The sequence below is a fragment of the Malaclemys terrapin genome, chromosome 7 (genome assembly GCF_027887155.1).
Source record: "Malaclemys terrapin pileata isolate rMalTer1 chromosome 7, rMalTer1.hap1, whole genome shotgun sequence".
Taxonomy (NCBI): domain Eukaryota; kingdom Metazoa; phylum Chordata; order Testudines; family Emydidae; genus Malaclemys; species Malaclemys terrapin.
The window spans coordinates 26,931,999-26,958,605 of record NC_071511.1 but is presented as its reverse complement, the minus strand read 5'-3'; the positions used below and the strand labels follow the sequence as shown (position 1 = coordinate 26,958,605).

Here is a 26,607-nt window from a genome sequence, read left to right as displayed (position 1 = left end):
ATCTTACACTTACCAACATTAAATGTCATCTGCCATCGTGTTACCCATTTACCTAGCTTGGTAAGATCTTCCTGAAGGACTTTAATCTTCTATGCATTTGACTAACCCAAATAACTTTGTCTCATCTGCAGATGTTGCTACCTTAGTGCTCACCCAATTTCCAGATTGCTAATAAATACGTTAAATAGCATCAGACATAGTCTGGACCCATGAAGCTCTCTGCTGTTCACCAAGATGAAAACTCTTTATTTCTATTTTTTGTTCCCTGACTCTTAGCCAGTTTTTGATCCATGACAAAACTTCGCTTCAATGTTTGTTTTTTGGTTTCAATCTTGTTTTAAAAAATCTTGCAGGTTTTGAGCATGAATGTGAACTCTGCCTGGGAGGCAGCTTTAACATGTGCAACTAACACTTAATTGGTTTCATTGGCCTTGGCTGCATTAAAGGGCATTTGATATATGTGAATTGGTCTTTAAGAATTTTCTGCAACGTATTTTGGATAAACAGGGTTTCCCTCTGTATTGTTCCTGTATGTCTTCCTTTTCCACCTGTTTTTAGTTAACAAACCTTATTAACTGAGGAAGTTGCAAGAACATGTTTGAATTTAGCCAGGAATGCTAGTACAGTGATAAAGCACAGATCTTGTTCCTCATTATTGGAGTCGAACTGATAGAATTTCACATACACATGTAACGATGAACCAAAGAATTCTGTTCTACCCTATAATAAGAGGTTTGCATACTTTACTACTGTGGTCCAGCCCTCTCTCTCTAGAAATCAGCCAAATAATAGTGGTTAGGTTGGATGACAGTCAGGGTAGTTGATATTTTTTTAAAATTCAAACAATTTGCAACCATCAAGTTCTGCACATAGCTGACCTATATAACCATATGATCTTATTATCATTGTCTGTGTCCTCCCTCACCCATTTCCTCCCTTTGTTCATCACTCTTCTTGAATATTTGTCTCAAATTACACCATAAGCTATTTGAGGCAGTGATTGCATTTTTCTGTGTGTATGTATAGCACTTAGTAGAATAGGGCAATGAACCTCACTGGGGTCTTTGGGCAATGCTGCAATATAGATTAGTGATAATGATGATGATCTCTTGTCTAACACATGTAGACTGAGGGTGAAATCTTGGCCATACTGAAGTAAGGGGCAGAACTCCCAGGATTTCACCCAGCTACTTCTGTAATGTGAAACAGCTATGCACATACTGTGTTGTCAGCTGTACCACATTGCATGGCACCCTGGCAGATTTTTCATTTATGGACTTGAGAACATCACAACAGACAAGCTGTGGGTTAATGAACGTTTTTAGCATTATCTCCTCTCCCCACTCACCACCTCCACTACCCACTCTCCAGTGTACATATCACACTGCAAAGAGGGAGTGGATGGGGTCGAAGCCATGAATCTACTGATCTGGGATAAGACTCAGCTCTCTTGGTGTCACCACGTCCTCCCACCCTGAGCTTAACTCTGCACTGAAGATGATAAAATGGCGCGGTGTGAGAACAGTGACCTACTTCCCACCTGTCCTTGGTTCCCATCTTTCTTAAGGCTTCTCTACATGGTAGGTAATGTGCACTAGAGGGTGTGATTTCTAAAGCACACTAATGTGCTAAGCATTCATTGGTCCACGTAGACCAAGTTGTTGCATACTAAAGGTTCCTAGTGCTCTTTAACGTAGTACCGCACTATAGTAAAGTGCAACAGGGAACCTTTAATGCAAACTAGCAGGTCTGTATGGACCAATCAATGCGCAGCACATTAGTGCGCTTTAGAAGTCACACCTCCGTAGTCTGCATTACCCTGCTCTGTAGACAAGCCCTAAGTGTCACCATATTAGTCCACATCTTCTTTGGAGCCTTGCAGAGGAAGGTAAAGGTGTCAGTGGAAATACTTATGGCAAAAGAGGCAAGGGAGGAGGAATCACTAGGCAGAAATTAAAAAAAAAAAAAAAGTGGAGGTACATGGATGGAATGAGTGGAAGAGAGAGAGACTGGAAAGGGGGAAATAAAAGAGAAGGTACAATGAGAAAAAACTCTTAGGTTAAATACCTTTATTAAATGAATTTAAATTTCTTTATTTTCAACATCTGTAGATTTGGAGGAAAGACAATAAGAAGGCACTAACTAGCTATTTAAGCATTTCTGTTACATTTGTGTTACTAATTGTCTGCTGTTGGTACAGTGCTGGAATAATTGGTATTCTGTTCTTATCCACTTTTTAGAGGTTGGGGGGAGGCAGGGGTGTTCCTTCTTGTGGAACTTATCACATGTCAGTATTTCCCTTTTCTTTGTGTATTGAGGTGAATATTTTTTGAAGGTGTGATTCATTTTCTTGGATATAGCATCGGCTCCTTTAATTGAAAAGATGCTCTAAAAATGGAGGGAGGTGAGGCGAGATTTTCTGTTTGATAGGGTTCACCACCCTCTCTAGATAACCATCACTTCATCCTTGGTTCTTAAATAACTTCTGAAGAGCATTTTTTTTGTCCCATGGAATGCGCTTTGTGGCCTATATTTTCACACAATACATTTGTATATTTTAAAGCCCCCCTACAAGAGTTTTAAAACATGCACACCCACATACCACCTTCCCATCCTCCTCCTGCAAATTACTGACTTCAAACACTGTACTATAAATTATATATTATCCATTCTTTATGCAGTAGATTTTTAAGGAACAAATTGTAATGAAATCCAACAAGAGAGCCTAATCTAAATTAGTCTGGCAAATGGTGTTACCCATCTTCCTGAGTTAAGTTGTGGCAGTATTTTTTAATGGGAGAAATGAATACATTACCATCAACACCCCTCTCACCACTGTACATCTTGGGTGTATTTATCTCATTACCTATACAATCTTCCTTCTTTTTAAAATCAAAATGTTGGGAAGTGTGCCTGAAAGCTGTCAGCTGGAGTGAGCTCAGTACAGTACGTTCAGTCTATCTTCCTTTCAGTTTTTGGAAGAATCTTTTTTAAAATCGGCATCCTGTAATCACTGCATATTGACAAGCTTTCATTGACTGCAGTGAGACTTTTGTTTATGCAATGATGGCTGGACTGGGCAATTATGGATGTAATTCTTTTTATAAGAAAATTACAATTATTGTGGGCCAAATCCAGGTCCCATTAAAGCCAGTGGGGAAACTCCCTTTAACTTCATGGCAATCAAGTTTGGGGCATGCATGCAGGATTGGAATTAAATAGTTAACAGAGGATATTAGCTAAAACTTCTGCATAATTTGGGGTTATCTCCAATCATACATTATACCAGCTGGATTCAAACTGGTTTAGATTATCATTAGTTTTTTCTGAGATGATGTAATGCTATTATACTCATAGACTTCTGAGTGGCTAACTCCAATGAGCCGTAGCTGTTAAGTTCTGGAGTGACATGGGAAAGAGAGGCATACTATTTCTTGAGAAGCAACAAAGAGTCCGGTGGCACCTTATAGACTAACAGATGTATCGGAGCATAAGCTTTTGTGAGTGAATACCCACTTCGTCAGCCGCATGAAAAAGCTTATGCTCCGATACATCTGTTAGTCTATAAGGTGCCACAGGACTCTTTGTTGCTTTTTACAGATCCAGACTAACACAGCTACCCCTCCGATATTTCTTGAGAAACTCCCTTTGTGGGTGCCTGAAAAGACAGGCAGGCTAGCAACAGCTGGTTTGGAGGGGAAAAGGTTTGTAATATGTAAGGATTTTATCTTATTTAATCAGTATCTTTTGCCATTCAGCTTGGAGCCTTGCTAGCTACAATACTTGTACTGATTAGTCATGTAGGGTTTATATTTTGCGAACTGTTTTTTGTTGGTTGTTGTGGTGGTGGTGATTTTCTCTTTATTTTCTCCCATTTGTTGAATAAACCTTACTTTCATTTAAGATAAGTGGAGTTTTTTGTGTAGACTGTTAGTGGGAACAATCACTGCTGGACTCCCTGCAGGGAAAGAAACTGATTTGTGACCTCTAGTGCTGCAAGGATTTTTTCACAGACCATTGTGATCATGCAGGGGAGCTGAATGGACTATTCCAGGAGGACTGTACCTGTGTTTAGTTACATTTCTCCACCAAAGGTTTTAATAACAGAGTTGAATAGTCCAGTTGTAGCTCTGAGAAACAGTTTTCCCCTTTTTTTCCCCTTCCTATCCCACCTCTCTTGAGGCCATCTCTTATTTTTCATTCTCTTCCTGTGATGAATATTTTTTCTCTTCAGTTACATTTGTTCTCATTAGCTCTGTCACACTAAACCAGGTCTTTCATAGCCAGTGCACCCACACTAGGAATACCAGGAGACATTGCCTTAGAAGAGGGCAGTATAGTATAGGAACAATGTAATTAGTAATAGATTTTCTAATCTTCTGCTCTTGTAGTTCTTATTAAGAATGTGCTTGTGTGTAGTGTTAAAATTCAACATCTTGTTGCTGGTTTTTCAGCTCCATTTTCTATCCATTTCAAAATAATTTGTTTTCTGAACACTGAGTCAGAAAAATGCACTTTCCAGTTCCCCTGTGGTTATAAACCAGTGATGAATTGAGGAAGAATTGCCATTAGGTGGCACCCTAGCACTGCCAAGTTCAATACTTTTGCAGTGTGGGCCTCCTGGGCTCTGGGAATAGGCAGTGCCAATTCGTTCCTTATTCGAATCAGATATGAATGCAACTTTGAATCACACCTGTTTTTAGTATGTTACATTTATGTAAAAAAGAGAAAGCTAAAACTGATATTTAATGTGTTTCTCTTGACTTAAAAATACAGTATTAGAATGCAGAAACAAATATCTACTGGAATTTTTTTTAAAGGCAAAAAGAAAAAAATTATATGTTTCCTTTTTCTGATATATTTGAGGGCGGTTTTTGTACTGTAGTATGGAAAAATAAATAGTGAGTGCTTCTATGCTGAGAAAAAATGTCCCTATTAAAAAAACTACCGAAATGGTCCAACACACTAGAGCTTACAGTAGTGAGACTTCAGTGTTTTAAATTATTATTGTAAATACTGTATATATTTATAAGGACTTGATAAATTTTGCAAAGAAAAGCAAATAACATTCTGAATCAAAACTAAAGGGCAAACCACATTTGCAAACTGGAAGTTGAGTCACAGTTTTAGGAAAATCAAGATATTACTGCACTCTGCATGCAGTCTTGTTGTATGCTGTATATAGGTTTGATGCAAACACAGTAGTATACAGTATACTAATGTATTGAGTAGCCTCTTTCTCCTCCTGAAATTTACTTCTTTCACATCTCTTTCTGCCACTAATTTCTGTTCTGATCCGAAAAGGAAAACACGTTAAAAAAAAAAGACCATAAAAAACAACCATATGAAATTAAACAAATTGTATCATCTGCTTTCCTTAACAAATAATATCCTTTTCTTTGCTTTGTTCCCTTTCCATTCTTTATTCTTGTTCTCATAATGGTCTAGTGTCATTATTCTTTGATATAAATTTCAAGCTTTTCAGGGCTGGGAGAGAGTCTATTACTACTATTTAATTATTTGTTATTTATATTTCAGTAGTGCTAGGCACTGTACAAACACATAGCAAAAAGATGGCCCCTACCCTATGTGTCTGTAAACCTCATGCACACTATGATATTTGATATCTACATCCACATTTAATATAAAAGGTGATATTCATAGATAGTTGGAAGCTTTATTGGGTGAAATAATCTCTTCCCTTCCCAGAACTGCTGTATGGTTTTACAAACATTACATAGCTTCATTTCACTTGTGGGTGCAACAAGCCCTTATCTACTGGGGGGCAGGGAGCGGACTGGAGAGAGAGAGACCCCCAAAGGTAAAGTGTTTTGGGAGTCTTCTGGATGAAAGTGCCACATATGTGTAAGGCATTACTAGTTATTGATGGGGATAACTCTCCAAATCTGATATAGACCAACTTAAATCAGGAGTAACTTTTCATTGACTTTATTGGAGTTTTACTTTATTGTGTAAATTAGATCAGAAGTAGATCTTATCTGTTTTGTTAGTTTGTTTTTTAGCTGGGCATCTTTATAAGATCACTACTGTCTGTCATATTTCCATTACAAATCCTTATTTTTTGTAGTGAGTGCAGAGTTTTACTTTGCATAACAACGTTATTTTACTTCTGTTTAATCATTAATAATTTCATATTTGCATGAACCTAGGAACCATTGATTTAACAATAAATACATTTGATTTTGCTCCTTTTATTTAGGTTTTTCAAGTCAGTGTTAATTGGCTTACCCTAGTCCTTATGGATTCTTGAAATATGCACACTTGAGGAAAGATTTCTATCCCATTTACACTTATGCCTTTATATTGTTATTTTTATTGATATTCTATGAGCACCTCTATTCTGTTAGACACTGTCCACACACAGGAAGACATAGTACGTTTCCTGAAAAGCTTAGTCTATGAAGACAATTGACATACTAAGGGCTGGAGAGAGGATTACAATCGATTTATATACACTTTTTATAACAATTAAAAATATACACCTCAACTATACCTGATTACCCCTCAGCCTAGCCATTATTGGTTAGCCAGTTTTTGTAGAGTCACAGGAGAAATGGTTCTTGAAGAGAAGATGGAAGGGTTACAGAGAAATTCAGGAAGGTCGTTTAATTTGTAGTGGATACAGTTACTCTGGGCTTATACCTGTATAACTATCTTATCTGTCTATTTTAGGGATTTGTACTGCTGCCCTCACCACAGTATCTGAGCAACTTCCACAGAAATTTGATCACTAATAGTGAAGTCCCTAGTGGACTGCATAGAATCTCTGGCTCTTTTCCCTTGTAATTGACATCAGAATCTGGTCTGTTGTTCACAAAAGGAATGAATTTTGCTTTATGGGATGGAATACACTAACAAAATTGCCTTTGGGGGAGGAGAGCCTCTTAATTTCTCTGTTTTTCACAGATGACCACATACAATATTGAATTGAAAAGCATCATATCTACCTTTTTATTTTTGCTAAATTTGAGATCATGAATGTGTCATGGCTCATAGATAAATCCTATATAATCCATGATGACTTAGAATTTAAATACTGCTGCACCAGAGTTTCAGTTTCTTACTTGGTTTTGACTAAGGATTTTATAACATGTCTAAGTTTAAATCAAACTGTTCTATTCTCAAGGGGAAACTGAAACTCACTCTTAGCTTTAGCTCAGGAATGCTAGCAATGATGGTATTTGGAATGGCTATACATAAATAATGTTTTCTATCATTGCAATATGTAGTCTAATTGATAAATTGCTTTCCTCAAAATGATGCACATCTTTATGTAATTTATTTTAAAGATTGGTCCTAATAGGGGAAGGTATATTCAGGAAACAAAGGCTATACATGTACTATAAAACCCTCACCTAAATATGTTGGCAGTTTGGCTACCAGAGTAAGTCAATGAGTTTAAATTAAAACATTAAATGCCATGATATATTGAATATAGCTAAAAGACCTGTGTATTTAAAGATTGCTAAACTAGTACTAAGTCTTTCAGAGCTGTAAATTCTGGGAAAATTTGTTTCTCCAAATATAGAAAACAGAGAAATCCAAGTCTCAGAGGAAACATTAATGCCCCACTTAAGCAGTGTTAGCCTTTCATAAGCAGCAAATCTCATTCCTCTCTGGGGAGTCCCTCCTGGAACGTAAGATAACCTACACTTACCCTTGCTTTATTCAGAGTCCGTAAAACTCTACAGCTGCAGCTGACAGCAGAATATTTAAATGATATGAACAGTGTAAATGCCTCATGTTCATTTAAATAACTGAAAAATTCAATCACTTGAATGCCAATGATTATTCCTATTGGAGTTTACATTTTTAAAAAGACAGAGCATCTGAATCCCTGTGAGAGCATTAAATTGCTATCTAATTAGCAGTTCTAAATTACATATATTTAAAAGATAATTAAAGGTTTGCAGGCTGTTCGAATAACTGGTTGTACATATAAATGAATCACTGGAAATTTGTTAGTAATATGCAAAGGTTTCTTTTATTCTTTGCTTTCAGCTTTGAAGTTAGGTAAAACCAAGCTCGTGGGTTTAAGTCTGGTAGTGTTAAGATAAAGGCAGATGTTTTTAATTATTTCAACTGAAACCCAAAATAATTATAAGCAGCTGTCAATTTTACATAATCCCAAATAAGGTCCTGAGAATGCAAATAAAATTGTAAACCTAGGGGTTTTTTTTTTCAGTGAAATGAATCAAATACATGTCACTTTACTAATCAACTGTGATCCAGCTGATATTATGATCTAAAACAATGTACTGTTCACCCAGTCTTCGTAGGCATGTGACATAAAGCTGTGTTCTGTTTCTTTGGTTCCACCTTCCCCTGTACTATTTCCATATTTTCCATGTCATCAGTTTAGACATTTTCTGTATTATTTGTAAAACACACACATATGTATGTCTTTGAGTTGGCAGAATCCTTGAACACAGGTATGGCATGAAAATGATTTTCTTGCATTACTTAGACAGAGGAATCTTACTGTATAGGACACATCTATTTGCCCCTACTATTTTCTTACTTGAAAAATGAAGGTTGTATATTTCCTGCTCTTCTCTCCTCTCTTTCCTCCCCCCATTCTTTACACACACACACACACACACACACACACACACACATTTTAAGCAACATGGCTCCCCTTTTCAGCTTTTGCAATATGGCTGGAAATTTTACAGTATGGCAGTTTCTCACTGCCAGCTGGCATGAATGATCAGTCAAAAATAACTGGTCTTTATTGCCAACCATAACCTAAGAACTTCTGGATTAACGTCTTAAATAATAGACTTTATGTGTGAGTCTTTCTTTTGAAAGGGAAGTTCTTTTTCACTTGTCAGAAAGTAAAGAAGTCACATTTTCTTAATCTTAATCCTAGGAGTTTTCTTTTACAAGCACCTTTTATAACTGAACATCTCCAAGTGCTCTACAAATCCAGGGTGCATCAGAGCTCAAAAAAAGATATTTCGAAGTCACAAAATAAATGCAGGTCACAAAGCACAAGTACTACAAGAGACAAATCAGGACCATATAGCTAGGAGAAAATGCAAATGAAATAAATGTCTTAAAGGCCAGACAGCAGAGATTTAAATGCAGAAGGGATGCAGCGTCACACTCACATCCCTAGGTGGAGTGTTTCAGGGCAGTGCAGTGCATATTAACTGAATGCTCAGTCCTCTTGCATGATTTAATGTAAATGGGTGGAACAGGAAGGTATTTTTTACAGACTTAAGGGTATGAAATCCCTCTTCAAACAATCCCTCCTGCCTTCTTCTCATTAATAATCCTCACACTCATCCTTTCCGGAACTGTTTTCTCTGGGCTTGTCTTGTGTTTGTCCTGTCTTATGTAGACTGTAAGCACTTCAGGGCAGGAAAATTGTCTCATCTGTGAACCAAATGCTGAGAGCCCTACACTGTGGCTTTTTCCTCAGCCTATACTTGGAAGAACTACCATTGAAGTTTGCCATTAGATGGAGAGAAGAGGGACTCAAGGGGTCTCCACTTACGTATATGGCCCATGCAAGAGCCTGCCACAGTGCCTCCATTTGGGGAAGTGAAGGGACTAGTCCCCCATTGCAGGAACATATCACTCAAAGGGATCAAGGAGGAGAGAGGCTGTGTATCACAACCATGAGCAGGCAGGCCACATTTGAGGGAGTAGTAGCTGAAATAGTCTGTGCTGTTTTAAAAGTTGGTGCAGCCTGGGCAAGCTCTCTGCACACCAAGCAATAACTCCCTACTTGGGTCAGTGGCTGAGTAAAGTCCTCAGCTCCTAGCCCTCTGCTTGTTAAGCATCATGGAAAATTTCAGTACTATATGAGTTCCCAGTACAACAGCGAGGGTCTTTCCATTGAGTGTAATAGGAATTGCATCAGACCATAAATGATTTTTAATGGTAATGTCCAGAACCTTAGAGAACTGACAACAATAACCAAGCTCTCCAGAGAACTACTACAGTATGTCTGTAATGTCTGAGTTTCCTAGTAACTTAAAAACCCGTATGGAAAAGTCTTACATAAGATAGAAAATAATTGTTATATTTTTTTTTTAGAAAAAGCTTATAGGATAATTTAGAATGATATATGATGGCTCAATATAACTGCATATCTATAGGTCTATAGAGTCTCATTGTTTGGTCACTTCTATAGGATCCCTAATCATTAAAGCATTTACATACATGCTTAAGCCCATATCTATTCATCATTTAGGCACAAGCTTAACTTTAGGCTCAGGCTAAAGTCCCATTGAGTTCAATGGGACTTAAATATATGCCTAAAATTAAGCATGTGCCTAAATGCTTTGGAGAACAAAGATGGACTTTTGAATCAGATCCTTGATTCTTAGTGGAGTTCCCATAAATCCCTATGGAATTTCTATAGAAATATACTGATTTCGTATAAAATTCTGTAGTGTTTGTTCATAAGGGTATGAACACAACAGACTTATGATAAATTTTTAAATCAGAAATTTTCTTTCTTTTCCGGATTGCTACCTTTTATGCCAGAATACTTTGGCCAGGGAGAAATTATTTCTGCCATTCTAGTCCTTGGAATGTGGTCACAAAGTATATTGTTTGCTACAGTACTATTCCATTGGGGATTTAGGCAAAAGTTCCATGCAATATACTGGAACTTCAGAGGGTGTTGTTTCAGTAGTTTACTCTCCTCCACTACTAGCCATTATCCAGATGAAGCATATATCTACTAAATTCCCATCATTTTAGACAAGAGATTTTCAGTTGTTAAGACACCACTCATTCCCTCTTGAATCAGATTGCTACACTATGGCTTTATAATCACATAGCAAGTCATGTTAAATGCAGATGTTGCCTAACCCATAGGGGACTTCTCAGGGGAAAAAAAATCAAAGAGTAGAGCTTAATAAGGGCACATATAAATAGTTTTATACCGGGCAGAAAAAAAAATGACTTAAAAATCTTCAAGCAGAACACCTCACACATTGTTCATGAATCATCAAGTATTAAAACAGTTTGGCCAAACCTCAAATAAAAGACACTGATTAAGATAAAGGTCATTATAATTACCAAAGGAAGTGGTTACCTATTTTATTCAAAAAGACACTGATTAAGATAAAGGTCATTATAATTACCAAAGGAAGTGGTTATCTGTTTTATTCAAAAATATGAGTTCTTGTGAGAGAGGTTTTTAATTTAAAAGGTGATTAAGAAGAAGTCCAGTGTGATATTCAGAATGTTGGTTTTTTAAAAAAATCGCAGCATACATCCTTCATTTTCGAGGTGTTAATTCACTAAATAATATCACCACACATTTTGTGGTGGCCGAAAACTGGATTAACAGTGCCCAGTTTAAATCTAGCTCTTTCTTGCATGCTCTGAAAGGAAGCTAATTTGGTAGAATTCCTTGTTTCCATCTTTCCTAATGTGTATTTTATTAATTTGTTTCAGTGTATTACAATATGAATAACCTTGCAAATGGGTTTGGCTCCAGACTTCAATGAGTATTTTATATTTCAACAGGGAGTGTCAGACACAAAAGTAAAGATAGGTTAAATTCAGTAGAAAAATAAAATATATGGATGAATTACATTTTGTAAAGAGATATTTAAAGAAGTAAATTGACCCCAAGCCTTGCTTTCAGTATGTAAAATCTACTCTTAGGGGGATGTTAAATACTAAAATTAGAAAGGAACTAGAACAGAGTAGATAGACAGTTTGTGAACTTCTAAATATACCGAAGAGTATTATTATTAACTGCTCTATAATCTGTCTATCCATCTTTCTGTATTAGGCCCCAAACCTGCAAATACTTACACAGATGTGTAACCTTGCTCATACGATAGTGTCTTTGCAACTAGTCAAATACGCAAAGTTATACACTTGGACAAGTGTTTGCTGGATCACTTCAGGTCATATGCTGGCCTTCTGGAAGTCAATGAAAGTTTTTGTGTTTTGTCTAGCACAGTTACTGTAGTATCTTAGGGTTTCCCATATCTGCATGGCAAGGAGAAATGTGTGAGTAACTGGGTTTTTTTGGTGACCAAATCAAAGAGTATATAAAAGCAATTAATTTCAGGTTGCCCTAACACAAAATGTTTTGAATTTTTTGGTGAACTGAAAATGGTGAAAAAAATCCATTTTGGGTCAGATTAAATGTTTTATTAGGGATGCAATGAAATGTTTCATTTCATTTTCAAGTTTTTACCTTTTAATATTTTTAATACAATTGAAGTAAAATTCAAAAGTCATTTTGAATCAAAAAGTAAAAATGTTCCTTGTTAAAATGTCACACAAACTATTTAGACTCTTTCAGAATTCTGGGGTTCTTTTTGCAACTGAAAGAATTCAATGAATTCTACAAAAATTAGCAAAATGCTTTGGTGGACCTAAATCTGCATTTTTCATTGAAAAAAAATTAGTCAAAATTGTTTTGCCCAGCTCTTATCATGAGTTCCCTGCTGGACCCGAGGGAGGTTTCTGCTCTTCTTCCTTGCATGGCTATAGGAAACTTTTTTTGAGATATACACTTTTGTTTCTACCTGTAAGTTCTGAATTTTTGAACACTTGTCTTCTGGTTGTTAACAAGTCCCACTGTGGTTCAGTTCACTGTATAGCTCATACTTTGGATATGTGGTGCTCTCTGGACTCTTTTTCCATCTCTCTTTGATTGCATGTTACTTAAATGAAACATATGAAAACCATAGGGTTAGTATGAAAAACAAAACAAAACGCCATAAACAATATGATATATTTGGGTTGCCTCCTATTTGACAGCATAGTTCTATCTTCAGGTACATAAGCACAGCTCCCTTCAGTAACAGTTCTCACATGTGTGTGAGCACAGAATATACCCCAGAAAGTCTTAAATGTATGTAAGGGCTTTTCTACTGCATGCTTTAGTCCACATCAGAGGGTGTGAATTTTAGTCTGCCTTACAGTGTTATGCACTAACTGGCCCATGTGGACTCTGCTGGTGCACCCTAAAAGTTCCGTAGTTCACATTAAGGAAGTACTGTTGGAAAGGGGACTATATTAACACACACTAGGGAACTTATATTGTGCCCCAGCAGCATCCACACCGGCCATTTAGCACATGACACATTTGTGCTGGCTAAAATTTACACCCCTGTGGTGCAGACTAAGGCACGGTGCAGACAAGTCCTAAATAAAGATATAATTATATATTGACAGTAGTTCAGGAGTCATTCCATGTTTATACACCCAAATTATCCCACCTCATGTCTAACTATGTAGTATTTGTCAATGGTCAGTATCTAAAGGTCTGTCTGCACACAATTTTTTGTCTGAATTTAACTAAATTAGTTGAAAAAAAATGATAATGATTTGGGTAAATTCGTGCAATCTCATAATGTGGACAGAGTTATACCAGTATAAGGATGTTTTTTATATCATTATAGCATGTTTTGAAATACCTTTATATTGGTATAACTGCATCCACACTAGGGGATTGCAAACTGAGTGTAAAACTGTGCAAAAACTAAGCCCTCAACTTGTGAAGTGACCTTAGACTAAAGCTTTCCACAGAGGACCTGGCAAGTATTTGTCTTACTCAAAAAGAATAATGAGAACTGATTCAGGAAGTAATCAGATGTGACCTCTCAAAAGTACTGCCCATGGGAATGATTGGAGGAGCCAAATCACTGTGAGCAAAAGTAAGAAGGCAGAGCAGCATTGTGATCTACTACTGCCCAGTGTTAACAACTCCACCCCTCCCCCAACATCTCTGCTGTAAATACAGTCTGACAACTGATCCCTTGGAAGAAATATGCAGCTTCTCCAGAAGGAATTACTTCTCTGACATCTCTGTTTTTTAAATGATTCTGAGACTACAAAAAAGACCATGAGTTTAATATCCAGTTCCTTTAATTTAGAATAAAATTCATGAGACTAGAAGTTTGCTTTAACCTTGAAGAAGGAAGGCATCTCCCCTGAAGATTAGGCTTAGTGCAAGTGTGTGTTCACCACAAAAGATGACTGGAAGTTCCTGCCTCTGCAGTCTGTGTGGTGGAGGGGCCATCATTCCAAGCCTGCAAAGTTACAAACTTGATTCCGGAACTGCCCAAGACCTCCCTGTTTCTCTGACCACTCTTGGTAGAAAGATTTGTGTTTTTTTTCCTTTTAGCCATTATAAAAAGTAAAAGGCCTAGAAAATGAGTCTTCAACATTTTAAAGCACACAAACATTGTCAGCAAAATGTACGTGTGTTTCAAATATGTTCCCATCAATTCACTTAAAACCATATGGATTAATTTATCCACTTAGAGAGCTGGGAAATCACACACTCTCTTGCTCCATACCTCAAGATGTTTGTTCTTAAACTAGTGAGGTCGCTGATTTCTGATGTTCAGCAGAGGGCAGAATTTCCTATATTATAAACACCCCATTTGTCATTAAAGATGTTTACTTAAAATGTGAGATTTACAGAGTAACAATGGCTGTAGTGATAAAAACTATAACTTGCCATTATTAGTATATTACTTTCTTTTTCCTATTAAATCATAGATAAAACGTAATATCAGCAAATATTAACACCAAGCTTCCCGAGACTCACAGCTTATCTTGTTTAAAGAGAAACGTGTAAACATTTTGTTGATAAGATTGTAGGAAATATAACTTCCTGCCTGACTGAAAGCTAGTTTGGGACACTTAGTATAAACTTTGAGATCAGGGCCTTATTAGTTTCCATATGGTTAGTAATGTGCGGAAGGTATCATTGCTGAGTTGATTATAAAATGTGGCAAAGAGAACAAACTAATTTATTAGGAATATTACTTTCCCCACATTTCTAACAGGGGTCTGACATTAGAGTCATATGAAGAAAGGAGAATTCTGCCTGAAGGAAAGATTTGCATTGCAGCATAGGAGTCCTGTGTATAAGCATATAGTAAGCAGGTTTTTCAGTTCACAGGAAATATTTGAGCATCGTTGTGCTTCACTTTATATTAATTAAACCACACACTGAAAATGTACATTGCATCTAACCAGTATCCACCCAGCAACTCTTAAAATCATCTGACATTGGATCTTTGTGCAAGTAAAACATAACATGCCTAATGTTTTAATTTTTTAAATTTTATTTTGAATGCTAGTATGAAGAAGGAAAAAAGCGAAGAAAACCCAACTACAGCAGCGTTGATCTTTCTGAGGTTGAGTGGGAAGACAGAGATGATGTGGTAAGTGATTTGTTTTAAGGCCCTGTCAGAAGAGATTGTTGTATCCCACTACTGTACTTGGTAACTGTTCAAGTAGTCAGCAAAGAGGCCGCCTAACTGCTCCAGAGACGGTAGTCCCTTTTTAGCTAATTACAAATTTTATTTACCTTTCTTTCTTTCTTTCTTTCTTTCTTTCTTTCTTTCTTTCTTTCTTTCTTTCTTTCTTTCTTTCTTTCTTTCTTATATGCATGTTTCTATCTCTCTGTGTTTGTATCATCTGTAAAATTCATCACCTAATTTTAATATTCCATGCATCCCATTATGAACCCCAGTGGCACTGTGCTGGTCACCAGGGATCAGTACCTCTGTTTAGGTCTGGCCCACCTATCAGATCAAACTGAGAAATCTGGACCAGATTTTGACTGCTCCACCTCTCTGGAGGAGCTCTCTTGGCTCATGCTGCCCTTAGAAATAAAAAGAACAAACTAAACTAAATTAAAAAACAAACAAAAACAGATGCTGGAGTCTGTTTAGATCACAGAAGCTAGCATGGAGCCCCTATCAATGATTTACACCTAACACTTAATTTCAGGTTTGAAGAACATCATACAAATCAATTCCTTCTATCCTTACCTGTGCCATGCACAAGATCCCTCCAGATATTACCCATATTTCTCTATCCACTCTGTAGTTTGCCCTCTGTCCCATTCTTAGTTACCTTGCAGGCTTAGTCTTTTTTGCAGTACTGTATCAAAAGCTTTCCTTATGTGTATGTCCATGGCTTAACCTTTGCCTGGTCCTTCTGTTACTTCCTCAATAAATCTGATTTGTTAGGCATGATTCGTTTTGTGTGAATCCATGCTGACTGTCCTTAATTAAATCGTAACTTTCCAGGTGCTCCCCTTTCTGTCTCTGTTACTTAGTTTTTCCCATAACTTCACCATTGCCAAAGTCATGCCTGCATGTCTGTGTTTTCATAGATCTTTCCTAGATTACTTCTCAAATCTCAGTAGCTTCTCTTGAGTCCATCATACTTCTACTGTTTCAGAGAGGTTTTGAATGCACACACTGAAGGTTCCCACATTTACTTTGTCATGTCCTTCTGAAATCTGGGATGAATCACATACATCTTCCCCAGGAAGACTTCAGTGTACTAATTTCTTGATCCCTTTTCCGACATAAGTCTATATTTTCTTTTCTCGGTTGCAAAATATATATCAGTTTCTGCCACTGCCCATTCCCTCCTTTTGTGAATAATGAAACAATTCATTTGTGTTTTAGCAATATCTTTCTTTCCTGTTGATAGATTGTCCTCATTGTCTCTCAAGAGGCCATACTGTCTCCATATTTGAGTTTTTGTGCTGACTTTACATGAAACCTTTCTTCTTATTTCTTATGTCACCTAGTGCATTTTTCTTCGCCTTCACTATGTAAAATTTCCTCTTCATGTTTTCATATTCTCTAAATGTCCTTCTGTAATCTCTGAAATCCTTCATGTTTTCTGCATTGCCTTTTTCTTATCCTTGATTACATATCACTCTACCTAATTTATCTACGACTAATTGATGTTTTTAAAAATATATTCCCAATGTACACGTTTTATTAGTAGACTGAACATCCATCCTTTTAGGCATTCATGAATCTGTCTTTTTTTTTTTCTATTTCCCTTCTTTTATCCTATTTTGATTCCACCCAGTATTTCCAGCATAATTCTATAATTTCTTCTAGTTGGTTTATACAGTTTTATTTCCTCATTTGTGTTCTCACTTTAGTTGCAATAAATTCCACACAACTCTAGTTAGTGGTTTCAGTTTTTTGTTGTTGAACACAACCTGATTTTGGTTCAAAAAATTTTAAATCAATGGAGCTCTGCTTGGATTCTGGTTTTGTCTGAATATACAACAAAGCCACCGAAGCTCCTGATAAAACTGGCAGACGCTCATCTCTGTGCACTGCCTGTGGATTCAATTTTGGGCAGTTCTGCAAGACCCAGAAGACTTATCGTGTGACCAACAGTCACCAAAGTTTCCTTACAAAACCAAACCAAAGTCTGTTTTGTGTCTATCCAGAGACAGCAAAGAGTTTTATTTCAATTTTTGATGAAAGGTCCATGGGGCCCAAAAAAGGTTTGGACTAAACTCTGCTAGTTTTAGTTTTTAATGTTCAAACCTTGAAACAAGCAGAGTTTCCCATGGTTTCAGATTTCAAAAAAAAAACCTAATAGTTTTCTTAGTACTACTAATAGACTAAATTGAGCAAAAAGCTTGTGGACCGGGTCCAGGTCGGCTCCCGACATGTAAAAGTGAAAACTAGATAAAAAGCAAGAGGATTTAGTTTTGAGGAATACAGAATACGTGACAGGAAATATATGGGCTTAGTACTGTAGCTTTGGACCACTAGTAACCACAGTCTTGGATACTCATGCATAATATATACACATCAGAGTAACTCCCTTACAGGGGTCAAATCTACCAGGTTCCAGAATCATTACAATTCATCATCACATACTTAAGGAAACAAATCCTCCTTCAAAAGTTATCTCATCAATAGATACCTTTTTTATACAACAGTGGCCTACAAATCTACTAGTAGATCATTAGTCACCAAATATTTTTTGAAAAGACAATATGTTAAATGTTGTGGAAAAAGGTAGTAAAACTCCAAATGCTGGCCTAATGCTTTGGCAGCGCCACCTGCAACTGGAAATGTTCTTGCAGATGTCTAAATATGAGAAAACACAAAGTGAAAATAATACTTTTATAGAGATTTTTGTAACCAAGCCCAGCACTGCTACAATTTTATTGTGTAATGGGAGAGGAGTGTGTGTGTGTGTGTGTGTGTGTGTGTGTGTGCGTGTGTTTAATATAACTATACATAACACATTTATAAGAGCTTCAGATACACAGAGGGACAGAAAGATCAAGAAAAGGGATGGAGGAGGAGCAGTTCAAAATAAGGAAATGCATGATGAAAGCTATAGATAGAACCATTCTTAGCATCATGACTAGAGATAAATAGAATTTTAAGGTTTGGGGTGGACTTTCCTGATCAAAGTAATGACCAGTCTAGTGTTGCCAACTTTCTAATCGCACAAAAATGAACATCCTGCCCTTGCCCTGCCCCTTCTCTGAGACCCCACCCCCACTCACTCCATCCCTCCTCTCTCCGTCGCTCGCTCTCCCCCACCATCACTCACTTTCACTGGGCTGGGGCAGGGAGTTGCGGTGCGGGAGGAGGATGAGGGCTCCGACTGAGGGCGCGGGCTCTGGGGTGAGGTCAGAAATGAGGGGTTCAGGGTGTGGAAGAGGGCTCCATGTTGGGGCAGGGGGTTGGGATGTGGGTGTGGGGTGAGGACTCCAGCTGGGGGTGCAGGCCCTGGGGTGGGGCTAGAGATGAGGGGTTTAGGGTGAAGGAGGGTGCTGCGGGCTGGGGCATGGAGTCGGGGTACAGGGGGGAGGTGAGGGCCCTGGCTGGGGGAACAGGCTCTGGAGTGGGGCCAGGGATGAGGGGTTTGGGGTGCAGGAGGGGGCTCTGGGCTGGGGCAGGGGGTTGGGATGTGGGGGAATGCGGGGTGAGGGGTCCTGGTGGTGCTTACCGCGGCTCCCAGGAAGCGGCCGCCAGGTCCCTGCAGCCCCTAGAGGCATGGGCGGCCCGGGAGGCTCCATGTGCTGCCCGGGTGCCACCCCCGCAGCTTTTATTGGTCATGGTTTCTGGCCAGTGAGAGCTGTGGAGCCAGCCCTTAGGGCATGGTCAGCGCACAGAGCCTCCCTGGCTGCCCATGCATCTAGGGGCTGCAGGGACCTGGAAGCTGCTTCCGGGAGCGCATGGAGCCCGGGCAGGCAGGGAGCCTGCCTTAGACCTGGGCCTCCACCATGCTGCCGACCGGACGTCTAACGGCCCAGTTGGCAGTGCCGACCAGAGCAGCCAGGGTCCCTTTTCGACTGGGTGTTCCAGTCGAAAACCAGACACCTGGCAACCCTAGCCTAAACCCACTCTTTATTTAACCCTTCTAAGGTCTAAGGAATATCCAGAACGTTTTGAAATGTGGTGTTGTTTAGTGTTGTTTTTTTAGGAGATTATTTATGTCACCATCCCCTGGAACAAAATGTAGCCCCTTCTTGGTAATAGTAAGGGTCAGTGAGGCTGCTGGATGTTTCATTGGGGAATTAGAGCTTTGCGATACAGTTTGCTGACTTGAAGGCAGCATGCTGCTCAGCTGCTCAGAGGGCCTGGGTTTGATGCTCTTGTTTCTCCCTGTGCCAGACCAAATAGGCGTTGTTTGCTCAAGTTCAAGAAAAAGTAAAGAATTAGCTTATTCATACAGCTGCTTGTAATCATGTAACATATTACTGGCATATTTTACCCCCACAAAACACTTCTGTTGAAGTTGTGTAAGAGAATTTTTCACTAGTTACCACATTGACTTAATGATTTCACAGTTTTCCAAGCACGTTAAATGATCTCATACTTTAGCGTTGAGATTGTGTTGGCTGACAGAAATAATAATACCTAGCTCTTATATAGCTTTTTTTTTTCAGTAGATCTCAGAGTTTCACAATATTTAATGTATTTATCTTCCCCAAGCCCCTGTGACATAGGGTTTTTAGATGGGGGAACTGAGACATGGAGAAGCTAAGTGACTTGCCAGTTTCACACAATAAGTGTATGGCAGAGCAGGTATTTGAACCTTGGTCTCCCAAGTCCTAGGCTAGCACTCTAACCACTGGACCTTCCTTCATCTCTCAGTAGGACATGAAGACACATAATAAAGGGCATACTTTGTAATACAAAAATGTATACAGTAGACATAAGTAGGAGCTATCCTGTGACCTAGTGAGGAGAAGGTAGCAAAGCTGAATTTAGATTGTTGGTAGCCACAAGCAAACAGATTCAGTGGAAGTATTTTTTTTCATTAATTCATTTCCCAAGTTATAGGAACCGCTATCTTGATCTTACTGACACACTATTAGGAATAGAAATCTTACAGTATTTTTTTTTTCATGAAGTTACTTCTTAAAATTCTTTTACTATAATTTGTAGTTGGACAAAGTGTGTGTGTGTGTGTGTGTGTGTGTGTGTGTGTGTGTGTGTGTGTATTTTTTTTTGAAAAAAGTTTGAATGATGTTTTGAGTGTCTATAGCCATCTGAGGCAGTACTTGCTTTATATACTCAGAGCAGAGATGACACTGCAGAAGAGTTGAGAAACCAGATTATAAATCCAAGAAATGTACTTTTAGAAAGCAAATAAATAAAGACAAGTAAAATGCTAAATGTCATATTCAGACTTGATCATAAATGCTACTAGAGTTTTTGAGGCCCTGTTAGTAAATCCATGACTTGCCTGAGGTTTGTGGGAGGAATGGGTCCTAGATAACTGCAGGCACCAAAAAGGAGGGAAATGAAAAACATGTTAAAGATAAATGGAACAGTTCTTTAAATGTTAGAAAGTAGATTGTTAATTAAGACCAGCTCTCCAAGTCCAAAACCACAAAAGCTAAAATGGGAAAATATTTCCAGAATTGCCTATTATGTATTGTTAAAAAAAATCTACAGTAAAATATGTGCTTTATTTTATGCATGCCTCCAGCTAAAAATTATTCTTTTACACTCACTAACAGGAAAGTAAGACAGTTAACTTCAATCTAGACAGCCTAGAATTACATTTAAAGAGCGCAAACATTGCAGTTTTTGATAGGTCAGCCATGCTCAACTTCTTTTCATGAAAATATAAACAGATATTTCACTGACAAGCTTTGGCAGGCCCTGCTCGTTCTAACTAACCAGAAAAGCCTGCATAGCACCTTGATAGGGTCACATTTGCAAATTTTCATTGAAATCTGTTCTCATTGACCGATCTGTCATATGCGGCATGTGGTATTGGAGAAGGAAAGTGATGGACGTTGCTATAACACTAGGTACAACATTGTTTCCAAATATTGTAAATAGCAATGATTTAAGAGAGATTGAAATGCCCATTTGTAAAGGTCCGGTGCGGGGGTCGGGCCCTCTCAGGGGCCGTCGGGGGCCAGGCCGCCTCACTGTACGGCCTGGATCGGTCTCAGGGTTTCGCCCCTCTGGCAGGGGTTAGGCCAAAGGTATGCGGCCTCTGCAATGAGCTCCCGCTCTCCGTCAGGGTTCGGTAGTAACTCAGGCCCGGGCTCCGGTCCTCACTGCCGGAGCTGGGGATTACAAAGTCAGTCAAGTCCCCGCGCTGGCTCAGGGCGGGGCAACAAACAATAGTTCGGGCGCTCAGGTCCGTGGATCGGGAGCTGAGCCCTGACAAACTCAAGACGCCCCAGGCCCTTAGTCAGGGGCAGGGCAGCCCACAATAGTCCAGGGCGCTCAGAACTTTCCTTCAGGCTGAGCAGTAAAGTCAGGAGTTAAGGCCCGGCCCTCAATCAGGGCGGGGCAGCACACAATAATCCAGGGGGCTCAGAACCTTCCTTCAGGCTGAGCAGTAAAGTCAGGAGTTAAGGCCCGACCCGCAATCAGGGCGGGGCAGCACACAATAATCCAGGGGGCTCAGAACCTTCCTTCAGGCTGAGCAGTAAAGTCAGGAGTTAAGGCCCGACCCTCAATCAGGGCGGGGCAGCACACAATAGTCTAGGGGGCTCAGAACCTTCCTTCAGGCTGAGCCCGAACAGAGTTAGCAGGCCCAGGCCCTCAGTCAGGGCAGGGCAACGAACAATAGTTCAGGGGGAGGGCTCAGGTCTGGGTATCAGGAGCTGAGCACGGACAAACTCGGGACGCCCCAGACCCTCAGTCAGGGTGGGGCAACAAGCAATAGTTCAGGGCAGCGAAACAATAGCTCAGTTACGGTGCCAGAGCGTTGGCTGGAGGGGGAGGCTGCCACCCGTTAATTGGGGTGGCAGGGGGGACACAGGCCCACCCACTCCACTGTGTCCCAGCCCGGGGCCCTAAGAGCGGCAGTCAGTCTGCCGCTGTGTTGGTGGGGTCCTGACCGCAACACACCAACATTGGTTCGCTCTCTGTTGTAGCTAGACTGGGGTCAGCTACCCCCGGGCTGCTTTCCATTTCCCCCTCCATTTGTACCTGCTCCCCGCTGGGCTCGGCAGCGGGGTCCCACACCATGGGTTCCTCAGTTCGCAGAGGGTCGTCTGGGTCGGGTTGCTCCTCTGGTCTCCGGTAAGGGGGGCGGTCGGGCCCCTCCTCGGGGTACCGTGCTCGGGGCAAGTGCGGCCAGGCTACTTCGGGGTACCTTGCTTGGGGAAGGCTTGGCCAATCCGCGTCGGGATACCTGGCTCTGGGGAGGTCCGGTCGGTCGGTGTCCGGGTATCTGGCTCTGGGGCAGCTCGGTCCGTCCGTGTCCGGGTACCTGGCTCTGGGAAGCCTTGGTCTAGCCGGAGCTCGCACCGGCACGTCTGGCCTCTCCGGCTGCTGGGCTCCAACTGAGAGCTGGGGCTCTTATACTTCCTGTCCCGCCCCTTGACTTCCGGGGGGCGGGAACAGGTGGCGGTGGCTCTGCCCACTTGGGCGCCAATTCAGGCTCCTCTCCCTCAGGGGCTGTCGGGGGCCAGTCCGCTTCACTACACCATTTCATATCACACTTCTGCATTTATTTATTTATTTTATTGTCCTTTATAGAACATATTTTAGTGTAAGAACTGATTTGCCAGATAAAATGTATTACTATATCTTAAAATATGGTAGCTCATCCTTAGAGTGAGCATGAATGAATAAGTAATTAGTGGGAATCTGCAATGAGAATTATGTTTATGAAGTATTTAAAACAAATACTGTTATTGCTTACTAGACACATATCCACAAACAGAACAATATTTTAATTTAAAATATATCATAAAGATACCTTTCCTAAGGTCTCTGTGCCTGTGCCATTAATTAAAAATACAACAGGATAAGAAAGTATCAGGAGCTTCTAACCCTAAACCGGTAAATAAACAAATACCACTTCACCTTGAATCATCCCTTAGAATATGTGCCAACTATTTATGACAAATTATCTGTTCGACCTTGTATTTAGGTGTAACACTGTTGAGTATCTTTCCCAGACCTGAAGAAGAGCTCTGTGTAGCTTGAAATCTTGTCTCTCTCACCAACAGAAATTGGTCCAATAAATTATATTACCTCACCCAACTTATCTCTAATATCCTGGGATTGACGTGGCTACAACAACACTGCGTACAAATACACAAAACACACCCAGACAATACTCACATTGCTCCCAAATAGTAGCTCTTATCATATTTCTCCATTCCCAAAAACCTGGCTAGACAGCTCTAAAATATTGAACTTAATGGCCTATTTCAAATAAACAGACAGGTAGTAAGTTACAAAGCTAAGGGCTCCTCAAAAAGAATGTCCTGCCATTTGTTCCTCTCTTACACTGAGGGGGCTCCAGCCCAAGCACCTTGAAACAGTAGACTTGTGACAGTACGGTACTTCAGGAAGGCATTCTTGGGCTACTTAGGACTTTACAGGTAAAAATCAATACTTTAAACTCCACACAGAATCTGTGAGGTAGCCAGTGCAGATCACAGATCACTGCTGGTGTGTGTTCCTGGTGAGACATTGCTTACCTAGTGGATTGTCCCATTCTGTACCAGTTTCAGTTTCTGGTTTGATTTAAGGTGTAGCCCAATGTAGAGCACCAAATGGAAGTTGAAAGAAAAATGAAATAGCTGTAGTTATTCTTTATTACTTTCCCATTGAATGGCTTGTTGACATAGCTGAATCACAGATTATTTCCCTCCTACTGGACTGCCTTATCATAACACCTCTAACAGACACACTTATTGGAAGTGCAGCAGTAATTGCTGAAAAATTGTGTTCTCACCATATGAAAACAAAGAACTGCTGTGACCAAATGAAAATATTTGGGAACTTTGGGATGTGAAAATTACTAAAAACACACATGAAGGAAGTGACAAAAATGTTTTCCTCATTTCAGCTTCGAAATGCAATGGTGAATCGGAAAACAGGGAAATTTTCTATGGAGGTGAAGAAGACAGTCGACAAAGGGGTACAATGTATAAAATGTTCTTCCTACTAAATGTAAAGCAAATAAATGTTTAAATGATCCTTGAAGATTATTTGGAATAGATATGTTTCACTAAGATTATTTTTCTCTTGCCTTTAATAATCCTGAGCCACTCATGTACCTTTTATGTCATTATTAACCTTATCACAAACTAACCATTTACTCTTTTACAAATTTCTCATAGCAAACTAACCTTGTTTTCTTTTCTCTGACTTTCTTGTTCTGAATCTAGAAACGGGTATTGGTGATGACAAATGACTACTATTATACAGACATCAGGGGTACTCCTTTCAGGTAGAGCTGACCATAATAAATGGACATTTCATCAGACTCATTGTACTTGCATTTGTACAAAGCTTGTGAGTTTATGAAAAGAGCATCAGCAGGAGCTCACAATAAAATATTCCTGGACAATGCTGAAAATAGCAAAGAAAAGAGGCTTTCCAGCATTCCTTTCACCTTTTCCAGGGATGGAAAGTTTGTGCAAGCTCACATAGGCAAACTCACTGTGTTTGTCATGGCTTACGTTTCATTAAAAAAATATTCAGTTGAGGTTTACATTGAACGAGAGATTTTTGCAAGTACTCAGAGAGCTATAAATACTATAATCCATTTAACTAACTACATATTGAGCCCCATTTTGATTTTTTTTCCACAACAAAAATGCAATATAAATGGAGATAGTATTTCACTTCCAATTTGAGGTTTTTATGTTTTTGTTTCCCTGAACTATCTTCAGTGTATTTGTACAACTAAAACTGAATAAGTCAGCCATATTATTTTGGCATGGGTTTTAACAAAAATGGCAAGAAATCGCTAACTGAATGCCCAAAATTGAATTAGAAATAATCCGTTAATAAAAGTATATTTATGGTAGCCTATGTTCAAAGAGGGAAGCTGATAATTGCAGAACTCTACTGAAATATTCCTGTGAGCCTGGCCACCCTCTTAGCACATATGACTGTCAGAAGGTATCCTGCATTGCAGCTGCATGAGTTCACTAGAAAGTGGGAGGCACTTTTAGGGTTGCCTCCAATGCACCTCATCACTCCTGAGCAACCCAGTGATAGATTTCCTTTAAAAAAAACAAACAGATTACTTAATTTTTGAAAAACTTTAAGTGGAGCTAAATAAAGGCAATGAAAAAAAGTATATAAACAGGCAAAAAATGTGAGCAGCAGAAAAATTACATTAAGAATTTCTTCCTGACATCTTTATCATGTTCTGATATTTCTTTCCTTTCACCATCTCCATTGGCTCCCACACTTTGTAAAATTTCTCAATAGCTGAGTCTGATGTGTAAAGAGTTGTCGTCTCCATTGTAAGCCTGTGTGGGCAAGTTCAGGATTTGGATGAAGAATGAGCATGCTGGGTGAATAGTTGTGTGCTTAGAGTGGCTTCTTTGTTAGTTTGCCAAAGAGTGAATGGTTTGCTGCACCTCTAAGCACACATAAATACAACCAATTGTTGCTGGCATATCAAACCCCACATGACCTCCATATTCTATGATTCTATGTCATTCAAAGTAGCTAGTTGAACAATAAATATAATAGTGGGGTTTTGGAAACAAACAGTTTTTTTAAATTTGCATAGTACATGAACTGGAATTGTTAGCAAGGCAAAATAGCTCTCAGTCTCTGCTATTATTTGTGCCACAGATTTCAAGGTCTGCTTTATTTCTCTGCACAGTTTAGGTGTGGCTCTCTCTAGAGGACATGGCAAATATTTCTTCAGAGGAAACGTAACTATAGAAGAAGGTAAGATACCATTTTGTGATGCTTACACAATAGTTTTATTGTTGATCTTAGTGGGCCTAAAGCTTGTGCATCTCTCACATGGTTTCTCTGCAGATTCCCTACCAGGATTAGATCATTTCTGATATTCTTGACATTTAAGCATTTTCATATGACATGTAATCAGAATGTGTTTATGAATCTTCTTTTCTAGAAACGTCCCATGATGAAGAATCACTCAAAGGCTCGTATTTGTTGTTAATAATCCTTATAGAAGAATTATTAACTTCATGCTAATTTCTGAATCAGGATATTGGATACATTTAAAGTAGTATTTTGTTATGCACAGAATATAGTGTAGTAAGCCTTATCACCACAAAATTTAGAGCAAGTCTATGTTAATCAACTTAGAATTAGGTCTAGAGCTGAGTGCTTCTGGTTTTGATATTTTGTTTGCTTTTTATTAGCAAAACCAAAAGAAAAAAACACTTTCTTCTTTCTGGATCTTTAATTTTTGGTAAATTCATTAGTGAAATGGATGAAAGGATTAAAATGGTGATCAAAGAGCTTTCCTAGAAGGAGGGGTTGGGTGAGAAGAGGCAGCTGTATGGGGATGAGGTCAGGCATGGAAGTGTGTGGACCTGCACCTATATGGAATATAGTGTGAGAGGGTCTTAAGGAAGGGAAA

General features: G+C 39.2%; 1 protein-coding gene across 3 annotated transcripts in view; it reads left to right on the top strand.

The window, feature by feature from the left end:
- The window catches only part of CACNA2D3 (calcium voltage-gated channel auxiliary subunit alpha2delta 3), a 734,213-nt gene that overhangs the window by 561,789 nt on the left and 145,817 nt on the right, over window positions 1-26,607 (top strand). For all 3 annotated transcript variants that reach the window (XM_054035781.1, XM_054035782.1, XM_054035783.1), the window contains exons 18-21: window positions 15,105-15,188; window positions 24,097-24,168; window positions 24,419-24,480; window positions 25,876-25,943. In XM_054035781.1, the coding sequence (XP_053891756.1) occupies window positions 15,105-15,188; window positions 24,097-24,168; window positions 24,419-24,480; window positions 25,876-25,943 (286 nt within the window). The remainder of the gene's footprint in view (window positions 1-15,104; window positions 15,189-24,096; window positions 24,169-24,418; window positions 24,481-25,875; window positions 25,944-26,607) is intronic.